The sequence below is a fragment of the Artemia franciscana genome, unplaced genomic scaffold (assembly GCF_032884065.1).
Source record: "Artemia franciscana unplaced genomic scaffold, ASM3288406v1 Scaffold_1317, whole genome shotgun sequence".
Taxonomy (NCBI): Eukaryota; Metazoa; Arthropoda; class Branchiopoda; order Anostraca; family Artemiidae; genus Artemia; species Artemia franciscana.
Window position 1 is genome coordinate 83,268 of NW_027062791.1, and position 11,935 is coordinate 95,202.

Consider the following 11,935-nt stretch of genomic DNA (forward strand, 5'->3'; position numbering starts at 1 on the left):
TGTCACCAGATCCGGTGGAGATTTTAAAATAAGAACTCTGAGACATGATATCCTTCTAAATATCAAATTCAATTAAGATCTGATCACCCGTTCGTAAGTTAAAAATACCTCATTTTTTCTAATTTTTCCAAATTAACCGTCCCCCCACTCCCCCAGATGGTCGAATCGGGGAAACAACTATTTATAGTTTAATCTGATTTGGTCCCTGATACGCCTGCCAAATTTCATCGTCCTAGCTTATCTGGAAGTGCCCAAACTAGCAAGACCGGGACAGACAGACCGACAGACCGAAAGACCAACAGAATTCGTGATCGCTATATGTCACTTGGTAAATACCCAAGTGCCATAAAAAGGAGACAGTTGCTTCCTTTATTCATACTCCAAAAAAGGTCTACTTGAACTAGGAGGCAATCTTACATCACTGTCATGCAAAAGGAAAAATATTAAGCAAAGAATTAACAAAGGACATGCTAAATTAACCTAAAAATAAATTGAGCAAATAAAACATAGAATACTCACTTCAAATCCTTGTACCAAAGTCTAAACGGCTTATCTCCTGCTTACATAATTTTATAGGTTCTTAAAGATTAACTGCTTAAACAGAGAGTGGATATCAAGGGATTTTACATTTTTCTTAGAAGGGTTGGTGGGAGGGTCACAATCAGTGACGTATCCAATTTTTTTTTTGGAGGGGGGATTTACAAAAAAACTTCAAAACACTTCAAAAATTGGTTTATATTCAATTTTGTTACATTTTTACTAGTTGGAAAAACATTTAAGGGGGAGGGGGGCCAACCCCCCTGGATACAGCCTTGGTCATAACATGAGTCAACAAATGTGAACAGAATATTCTTCCTTGGAAAAAGGCTTTCTGATCAGTCTCAGGGGGGAGATGCCCCTTCCCTTTTGGGCATATATGCATAATTTTATAGAAGTGAAAGCCTTTTTGAAGTTTCTTCATTTTCATTCCAATAAACACAACTGAAAATCATGTTACATAGGATTTAAACAATGGAAGGCCCAGGGATTGGGGTTGAAACCTACCTAAAGCCACTGAGTGGGTATGCTTGAGGTAGGTATAGTTAATAAACTGACAAATTATTTTGCGCGGCGACGAGCTGGTAATAACATCTTTTATCCCAAACTGCGCTGTTTTCTACTGTCTATCAGCTAATAAGTATGCCTCTAGCAATGTATAGCACTCTTACAATCAACTTAACTCAGTTTCAGAGACAATTTGAGTTAAATGCTTTAAAAAACTGAATGATTCAGCCTTATTTAGTTATTTAATACTTAAAAGCATAATTGTAATAAAACGTAATTGTCAAAATTTGACTTTGGCGTGATGAGATTGTTCTGATTTTTCAATCATTTTTACAATAGACGTAAAGTATATGCTTAGCAATGGATTTGATGTTAAATATATTTATTAGATATTGGCCTGGTTAAGACAAAATTGTTCCACACTTTCAATTATTTTTGTGATAGGCGTCAAGTGTAATTTTTATGACAGATTTGAGGTTAAGTATAATTGTCTTTGAATTAATCCTATATAGGGTTTAAATATAGGTTTTATGACGGATTCAGCAAAAGCATAATCCTCAATCATCAGTTAGCACAACACAAATCTTTTTGCCATGGATTAAAGATCCCTAAGCTATCCTTTAATCCCCAAACCAAGTACAGCAAAACCTGTTTGAAACTGCACAATTATTTTTGTGATAGGCGTCAAGTGTAATTTTTATGACAGATTTGAGGTTAAGTATAATTGTCTTTGAATTAATCCTATATAGGGTTTAAATATAGGTTTTATGACGGATTCAGCAAAAGCATAATCCTCAATCATCAGTTAGCACAACACAAATCTTTTTGCCATGGATTAAAGATCCCTAAGCTATCCTTTAATCCCCAAACCAAGTACAGCAAAACCTGTTTGAAACTGCACAATTTGAGAATTTTGAAATACAACTTAACTGCAACTCAGCTCACAAAATGCCTTTGTGAGCTGAGTCTAAAGACTAAAAGCATTACCATGCTCAGAAAAATCAAAAGTAAAAAGATGAGGCCAAAATTGGACCCAGCCAACAAACCCATAGCCAAACTGACAAAGAAAAATACAAACCCCATTAATAAAAATGTAATCTAGAGCTATAGCTAAATAACTCCCCCCCCCCCCCTAAAAAAATTCTGCCTCGCATTAGGACCAGGGAAATAAGAAAAGGGCTAAATAGTGCACAGGCTAAAACTGGGAAGCCCATAGCCCCAAACAGAATAAAAAGATTAGCTAAAAAGGTTGAGTACTTTCACAGCACGAACCATTGTACCAGCAATAATGATCATACAACACTGGTACAATTGGTGATAAAAAAAATCCAAGAGGAGGGAGGAGCATTCTACAAAACGTCCTTCCCATTGTTCCTTTAACCACTACTTTTGACATCTATTCTTTTTTCAATAGAGTGGTTAAAACTCTTTTTAAAGGAGTTCGAATTTTTTATTTCTATTTTTTTTAGCATCAGGTATATTCAAGTATTTGATTTGCCGATAGTCTTTTAGAAAGCTCTGTCACAAAGCTTCAGATGACTTTCAAAACTTTGAAGGATTCAACAGAATTTTTTAGGGGAAATATCACCAGGAAAATTGTTATAAATCAACATGACATGATGGGTGATGTTGTTGTTCAAGTCCTTTGTTCTTGGTGTGTCAAACCAAAGATATTTGGACTGAGCTGAGTGCCTTTGTATCAGCTGGACAACAGTGGGAGGGGACCAAAAATGAGAGAAGGAGGTGAATTTAAGTACTTCTACAAAACGACTAGAAAACAGCTCTCCAGATTACTACTACTGACTTCAGCACAAGCAAAACATTACCTTTTTTAGCTGATTAATGGCAGCTTGTCCTCTGCTATCATCTCGTGATGTAAGGAAGACATCACCATCAAATTTCTGACAAAGTTCTTTGACAATGGCAAAGCCAATTCCTTTATTTGAACCAGTTACCTAAAAAATCAAGCACTTTTTTTAGGACTTAAAATGAGTTGTTGAAATTTTTTTTTTTTTTTTTTTTTTTTTTTTTCTTTTTTTTTTTTTTTTTTTTTTTTTTTTTTTGTAGCAGAGGAGAAACAACACCTTCTATATATCAAATTATGGCGGGCATTTATCATAGGTATTTCTTAGTTTCCTCCAACTAATGTGTCCTCAAAGGGATAGCAGCTCATACATACAGGCTGGCAGTACATTATATTACCAGCACAGAAACTATTCTAAGGTTCATTTGAATTTAAATATAGAGGTTTGTAAAAAAACAATCTCAAAACATTAAAAAATATGTATTCTATATTCTTTTTCAAGGTAATTATTACTATATATAATTACTAATTATATATTTATAACTATGATTGCTATGTCATAATTTCCCAAAATGACATGCTTAGACAAAAGATCCCAAGATATTGTGGAAATCCCAAAACCTAGATCTGGTCTCCTTGGATGGGTACTTTGATGTAATTGTCATGGCAGTGACTGACCGTCATACCTGAACAATTAATGAATGGGAATCAAGAGACCATGCACAAGACTATGACGGAATAATTTAGCCTAGGGTCCAAATCGAATGTCTAGAAAGTTAATCTCATAATTACACCACCTCTTTTTTCCTATTAACAAAGTCGGGTAATCCTGTATAAATATTCCTTCCAAGAAGGAAATGTTATTAATAATTTTAAAGGAGTACCATTAAATTCCTCACTTCATTTTTTTTTTTTTTTTTTCTTTTTTTATAGAGTAAACCACAGGGTAAATTCTGACTATTCTGTATTCCTGGCCAAAGTAGAATTTGAACTCCCTACTTACTGCATCTTTTAACGTTCTTTCCAACTAGTCACTGCCTTTGCAAATTTTATTTTTAGCCCTTAAAGCAACACCATGTTTCTTATTAGAAAGGTTGTATAAATAGTCCAAATAAGGAGGGGGGGGGGTAAATGAACCAATGTACTTAAATTAATGACATAAGTGAGTGATTATGATTGTTTTAAAGTTGTTTTCAGAATATTGGGTAACTAATTTCTTCTGGGAAGCAATAAGGAAAAAGGTGTCACTTTAAGGGTCTAAAATAGCATTTCTCAAGGAAGCAAGCCTATACTAATTTCTTCTGGGAAGTAATAAGGAACAAGGCATCACTTTAAGGGTCTGAAATAGCATTTCTCAAGGAAGCAAGCAAACGCAGTTATGGGTGACGAGGTAAGAGCTTCAGCATGTGGGTTTCCCATAGATTCACCATGTGGGGTTTCCAGGGCTTCAGCAGCATCAGGTGACCTGTTTGAATGGCAGAGCACCTTTATGTGACGCCTGTTTCGCCGATAGGTTCCTCCTCAAGGAAGCAAATAGTATATTTAGAAAGAGCAAAAAAACGTTCATTTAGTGGTGTGTTTACCTTGTACCATCTGAATAATACAAACAACTCAGAATTCACCAGCCATAGGCTTGTTTTGTTATAAAAAAATAAGGTAATGAGACTTCACAACACTCTTTTCCAAACGTAATCCCTCCCTCCTATCAGGAGACATAATTGGCAGTGATGTGCAGCTGTCTATATATTGTGTAGCTTATTCTTTAGTCTCTAGTGACTTTGTTCAAAAATTAACTAACATTTCCTCATTTACACAAACCTGGTGATAAATGTGTTCAGTTTTCCATATGAATTTAATTTAGTAACATACAGGACTTGTGCCCTTCCTCCAAGAATAGTTGGGGGGGTTTCCTAAATAGCAACGAAGACCACACTGCCTTTCCACATCAAACAAACACAACTTAAAACAATAGGGAAATTTTTCCAAGATAGTGGGCCTGCACTTCCCAAGTTCCTAAGTTGTTTTCATTTAATGGGTTTTTTCTTAAATTATTTAACACTGCCATCTATCATCTTATCTTTTTGATTACCATCTATAGTTTTATGCACATAATAAGTCAACTAGCCCTTACGATAGAGAAAATGAAGAATTTCTGGTGTTGAAGTCATTGGCTATTGTAAATGACCCATTTAAAACTATCTTCGTTCAGACTTTAACAACTAGCCATGGCATTACAGCAATAAGATATCAGCTCTTCATATATTTTCAGAATTGGGATATACTGGATTATGCCTTGTTATTTCATCATGCACATGAATTGTTTAGTTTTACCCACAGTAAAGATGGATTTCGACCCTGCAGCAGAATTAAACAATATGACTAAGCATATTTAACGAATGGTGGACCCACAAGTTAAGTGTCTAAGACAGAACTGTCAGAGATATTAGAGTTTGTAAGCTCTCAGTAAGTTTTATAGATGGGATTGACTTTAGTGGTTTGCACCTAAATAAATTTGCTCAGAGTATGTACAAAACTTTTGACTCCTCTACCTAATCATTTCAAAAAAAAAAATGAATTTCATTGTTGTTGGAGCCATGTATCTTAAGACATAATTATCAGAAAAGTGTGAGAATCTTCAGTAAAACACATCTACAGAAAGAACGAAAATGGACAGAAACTAATATCTACAGAAAAGACTAAACTGAAAAGAGCTCTACTCAAAAAAGACCAAACAACCTTAGTTAAATGACGGGAAGCAATTCTGAGTCACTAGCATATCAGCCAGTTGGTTTAACAGGGACATATACTACTGTAACTGATACCCTGAACTTTTGAATCATAAAATGAGCAATTAGTATTTGATTATTAATAACTTCCAAGCCTATACAAGACTTAGCAGCTACCTTGTTAATCATGATCCCTACTCCCTGTCTATGTAACCGATTCTTCCTGCTGGAGTATACAAATTCTATATCACCTAATTTTATGCTTCCTACCCCTGGGATATGAGTTTCTGAAACTCCTAATAAGTCCAGTTTGAATTATCAGGATTCACCAGTCAAAATGTTGACACATTAGTCATTTTTTAATGTTGTAACAGTCCAAGTTCAAATTTCCATGTTCTTTAAATCATTGACATTATTTTGGCCTCAGGAAAAGCAATGATCCTGGATACCAGTCCAGGACATGGATCAATATATCTTCTCAAGTTTACATTGAAGTGCTTAAACTGGCTTAGTTTTTCAGTTTTTTTTTTTAAGTTTTTCAGCCCAAAAGTGCCCATAAAACTGGTTAATGGAATTGTCCATTAACCAGAATCCTGTGTGAATGCTGTGCTGTTTACTAGGCTACAATTTTCTTGAGGGGCACCACTCCCCAAGTGGGAATAGAGTTGACTACAAGGTCCCCAGTCTTGCAGGTATCCTGAAAGGGTTGAGGCAGCCCTTTGTAGAGGCTGCTGTTCATAGATCTGGATTTTACACCCTGTAGCAGTTGTCCTCCTATAGAGGATCCTCTCACAATGGTGTTTTGCATCACCATGCAGTTTAACCAATTACTGGGAGAAGTTTTGTAACTCATGGGATGTGTGGACACTCTGGTGGGCCCTGCTCAGTGTACATTTGAGGGGCCTTCTTCCTCTTCTGCCTGTTTTTATGGACCCAGGTGAGGGTGCCCCAGTTTTTATTATGGACCCTCAGGGACAAGCTACCTCCTTGATCTGTGCATCCTAAGGAGGTACCCTGCATATCTAAAGGGCATTTCCTTATTGCCACCTGGAAACACACCAAGTGGCCCAGAGGAGGCCCTTTAATAGCAGTAGACTCAAAACAGCATAAGTATGCAGAACCAGGAAATACCTATCTGGGCCCTGCTTTGGACTGTGGATCATTCCATCAAGCACACAGGCATGATTCAGACTCATCTTGCTTGAAATTTGGCTGGCAATTTTAATCCATGTTAATTTTGCTTCAATAGGGCAGAATCCAAAATTTTTTGCTTAGGGCAATACCTTTGTAAAAATGCCCAGTAGAAAATAGGCCATTTAGACCATTAATGGTTAACATACCTTGTGATTTTTTACCAATCTGCTTGAAAGCAGTTTTAACAAATTTTCAGAAAAATAAGATTATTCTATCAGTAGTAAAACCTTATGAGGGGAGGGGCATTTTAGAACTTATCACCATGTGAGGTGGAAAAGAGTCCATTACAAATAATTTAAATATAAATTATCTTCAACAGAAGGGCTCAAGAGTGAAGTTTATAATTCATTGGGGAGGAAAAGAGGTTTGCAAAGCTGTGTTGACCTCAGGCGGCTTGGTGTTGGAAAATATGTTGTTAGTGCTAATAGTGGTGTATCTTTCATTTGTTAATTCACAGTCACCTCTGTTTGCTTTAAAGCTGACTTATAATATGGCTTTATTTCTGTTTGTTTTAGACTTTTATATTGTTCTTTACTTTTCCTTGAAATTCTATTTGTTTGGATATCATTTTTTTTTGCAATTTGTGTTCTTTTTTTAACAGACATAAGATACATTTTTAGTAAATTGTAAAATATTGTAAAGTTTTTGGTGCTGAATTTACTTTTCAAAATATGCAGTTTTTGTTCTTTTAATATTCTACCTTCCAGTTGAAAAATATTTCTAGGTTTGAAGTCAAATAGTAGGATTGTGTTTATGTCTTTTTAGTGTCAGTGTACCTCTTATTCCAATACTATATATGCAGCTAACTGTAGACTGGAACAATGTAATTTGTTTAGTGATCACTACCCTGTCTTATGCCACCTAGATAAATAGATACTCCTAGGTGTTGTAAAATGAAAAGGTTTATGACTACAAATTTTATGACAACCCCACTAACTGGGAAATATGACAAAATTGATAAAAGTAACTAACAAAAGGAAGAAGTCAAACTATAAAGACAAACTGAAATATTCAAAGAGAAAATACTGTAAATATCCAAAAGGATTGTATTGTACAATCAAGTGAGCCTTCAAAATGTTATATATTGTGAAATAAAGATTACTCTGAAACAAAGCAGTTTTATGGACAGAAAAGACCTTATAATGTGAACAGGAAGATGGAGACAGTTGCATAATCCATTAGCTCAGAGTAAAAGGCTATAACAAACCATATAACATACCATTTTCTACCTGCCAAATATCTCTCCAAGACTTGATGATTTACTTTAATGCTTTGTCAAAGCTCTCCCTAAGTCTTGTACAGAGTTGTTTTGGGACTAATAAATAATGCATACAGTAGGCAATCCTCAAGTGCTTGGAAATTCTCTGCATCAAAAAAGTCAGTTGAAGATGGCAGAAAAATCAATTAAAAGCTTATAAAAAGGAGGCTTGGATTTACAACAGAGCAGAGAAAATTTGTGAATATTTTTCAATAAGGGTTTTGTTAAAAAGAATTACAATAGTCTCCTATGTTTGTAACAGAAACCACAATCTACTTTGAAAAATGAATAGGGTAAAATTCTAGTTTAGTGACTGTTGGCTATCTCAGAAAGGGGTTAGGTTTGAAAAATGAAACTTTCAGAGATGGGTCTACAGGCTAAAGTATGTGCTGGGAAGGTATTTTTAAGTAGCCTACCTACCTCTACCCCCTCTCTCTCTAGATTGTCCTGACCTTTAAAAATATGTGTGTTATAAAAAGTGAAACCTTGCAAAATAGATCTTCTGCTTGAATGAAGTACAACAAAATTGTTTTCAGCTGCACAACTTTGCTCAATCCCTATTTATAAGGTTTTAAAGATATGCAAATACTATTTCCTCAGTTTTGAAAAAAAACACTGATATGGCTCAGAATTCTACTCAAATAACAGGAATTGCATTTTCAGAACTAAAGGCAGAGAAAAAGCAACTGGTAACTGAAAATTAAGGTAGAATGTTGTTTTGTCTAAATTTCAATAGGAATAGACCTGTCATGTAGACATATTTCAGGGCCCTCTAGAGGGAGAAGGAGTGGAGGTGGGTACTTTAAAATACCTTCCTAGGACATACTTTAGCCTGTAGATTTATCCCTGAAAGTTCCATTTTCCTAACCTAACCCCTTTTTTAAGATAGCCAAAAGTCACTAAACTAGAATTTAACTCTGAATTGAGGATAAAATAGCAGCAAAAATCAGAGGTAAATTATTAACCTCCTTGGCAGATTATTTTAATGGTCAAAGCACAGAACTAAGGATTGAAAAAAAAAAACACTGTCAGATTTTAAGGTGTTTTCCAAAAGAAGAATTGATCAAGGTTGAGTCTAAGGTCCCAACATAATTACCCAAAACCACTTGAGGACAGAAAACTAGCCAAAATATAGAAAAACAAACATATGGACAAAAGATGCTGACTTAAAATTTGCTACAAGAAAAAAAAACTCAAATTCACCAAGAAACAAATTTAAGTACTCCCAAAGATAGGTAAATATAGATGGGAATAGGCTACAACTGACCAAGGGAAGGATACAGAAGCAGTATAAATGATGATAGCTTACTAGAACTTTCCCTGCCTGTTTTTTATATCTTTTTTAAAAAAATGAGAATTTCACCACCAGAAGATCTGAAAACCATTTTGCCCAAAAACATTTGAAAACACCTTTGCCCCTCCCTAAACTTTTGTGAATTGTTACTGCTGTTTGTGTTTAGGCCCATTTACCATCAACAGTTTGCAATACCTAAATAAACAAGAAAATCGATAAATTTTTAACTTACAACAGCAACTTTCTTAGCAGTCATTCCACTTGATCCAGTTCCAAAAATTTTAAAAATGGGAGTTTTGTCTTTTTAATTTATTTAATATAATTGCTATTTTTGACACTGTTGCCAACGTCAGAGAAGGATAATAGACCAAAACAAGCAGTGCAGATGCGAGGTGATTACTTAAAAATATTTCATTGGTTACTAGATGCTTTTGCTTGCAATTTCACAATGGATTACATTTATCAGTAATAACTTTACATGAATTTGGATGCTTTTATTTGGTTGATTATTGGGATATTGCTTTATCTTAGTTAATTCGATTAGTCAACCTTATTCAAGTACTTATTTATTTCAATTAAACAAAAAAACAAGTTTTTTTTAAATGAAAGTGTAAAATGTCGGTTGATTCGTAAGAAGACGTTTATTCAATACTTGTAGAACCCAGGTCAACTGGAATAGAAAAGGTAAGTCAGAATGTTATATGCTTCCTCTTTTCCAAACTAGTGAGCTGGTACAAAAACCATACTATATATTACCAACAAATAACACTATTCCATAACCAATTCACCCCACTTTAATCGGGCATGCATCACCAGACCAATTCTTTCGATTAGTGGTCTTCACTCTTAGCATACGAGAAGGCGCTTGGCTCACTTCTCTAACACTTTTCGTTCTCTCATACATACTTCATAATACGATAAGGCACTTAGATCACTTCTCTAATTCATCTCTACGATTAGCGGTCTTAACTCTTAGAATACGAGAAGGCGCTTGGCTCACTTCTCTAGCACTTTTCGTACTCTCATACATACTTCATATACGATAAGGCACTTGGATCACTTCTTTAGTTCACCTCTACTACACTCACTCTACGGCTTCTTTACATTTACAGGTTAAGTTTCTTTACAGGCTCTACGCATCGACCTGAACGGGTTGAATACGGAGCACCCTGTAGATCCGCGTGGGTCGTGCGACTTGTGCTTGGTACAGGTATTGGCGTATGGAATGCTGGACTAAGATCATGGGAAGTCGGCCGTGAGTTTACATCAGGCGTTTTAGGTGGAGGGGTGAGAGCGGCAAACATAGTTATGGGTGACGAGGTAAGAGCTTCGGCCTGTGGGTTTCCCGCAGATTGTTTATGTGGGGTTTCCAGGGCTTCAGCAGCATCAGATGACCTGTTTGAATGGCAGAGCACCTTTATCTGACACCTGTTTCGCCGATAGGTTCCTCCTTCGTTCGTCTTGATTATGTATGATCTAGGATGCTTGTCTGCTCTAACGGTTGTGCCAGACTGCCATGTCTTACCCTGGATTTCGGCTTGAATTGGTTGGCCGACTTGCAGGGGTTTTAGTTCTTTTGACTGCCTGTCGTGGTATTTCCTTTGGCGTGATTGTTGCTTTTTGCGGTTCTGCACGAACTCGCCATGATGAACAATTTTTTGGATCAGTAGTTCTCCAGTGCAAGGAACTATCGATCTCAAGTTTCTGCTCATCAGCATCTGGGCTGGGAAAGCCAGTCCATCGACCGGTGTGTTCCTGTATTCTAGCATGGTCAACTCGAAATCGTTTCCTGTGAGATCAGTCTTAGTAAGGATATCTTTGGCTGTTTGTACTGTCCGTTCCGCAAGTCCGTTTGACTGCGGAAAGTTTGGCAATGAAGTCTTGTGAGCTATTTCCCAGTCTTTTATGAACTTCTGAAATAGAGCTAATGTGAATTGCGGATCATTATCGGAGACGAGGACGCTAGGGATTCCATACCGCGCAAATTGTTTCTTCAAACATGATACGATTTGATGGGCGTATGCACAGCTACCGCCTCTATCAACCTCGAAAAACCGGCTGTAGTAGTCGACGGTGATGAGGTAATATTTTCCACTCTTGTGGAACAGATCACAACCGATCTTCTCCCAAGGTAGGCAAGGGATATTATGAGGTAACAACGGCTCCTTTTGATTCGAGTTCTGATATTTGGTACACGCATAGCAGTGTCTGATATGTTCTTCAACATCCTTTGTCATACCTGGCCAGAACACAATAGAGTGAGCTCGTTGCTTAGTCTTTTCAATTCCGAGGTGTGATGAATGGATGCGGTCTAGGATGTTCTTGCGGGAATTTTTTGGAATGACCAAACGATCGCCTTTCAATATGATCTGGTCTATGACTGTTAACTCGTGTCTGACGTTCCAAAATGGGAGTATGTTTGTGGGGACGGACCTTTTAGATTCGGGCCAGCCCTTTTCGATAGTCTTAGTGAGCTCAACCAATTGATGATCAGCTGCTGTCTTTTCTTTTAGCTTTTTAAGCCTGTTCGGGCTTATTGGGAGAAGCGTCATCACAGAGTGCACGTACGCTTCGATCTCCATTTGCGTTTCTGTATCCTCTTCAGGGAGATATAA

At 36.4% G+C, this 11,935-nt stretch overlaps 1 protein-coding gene across 1 annotated transcript in view; it reads right to left on the reverse strand.

The window, feature by feature from the left end:
• LOC136042461 (carbonyl reductase [NADPH] 1-like) overlaps positions 1-9,682 on the reverse strand; it is a 31,427-nt gene extending 21,745 nt beyond the window's left edge. Inside the window, exons 1-2 of the mRNA XM_065727420.1 lie at positions 9,553-9,682; positions 2,871-2,999 (exon numbers count right to left, since the gene is read on the reverse strand). Coding sequence (XP_065583492.1) covers positions 2,871-2,999; positions 9,553-9,576 — 153 coding nt within the window. The 5' untranslated portion in view covers positions 9,577-9,682. The remainder of the gene's footprint in view (positions 1-2,870; positions 3,000-9,552) is intronic.
• Positions 9,683-11,935: the final 2,253 nt, after the last annotated feature.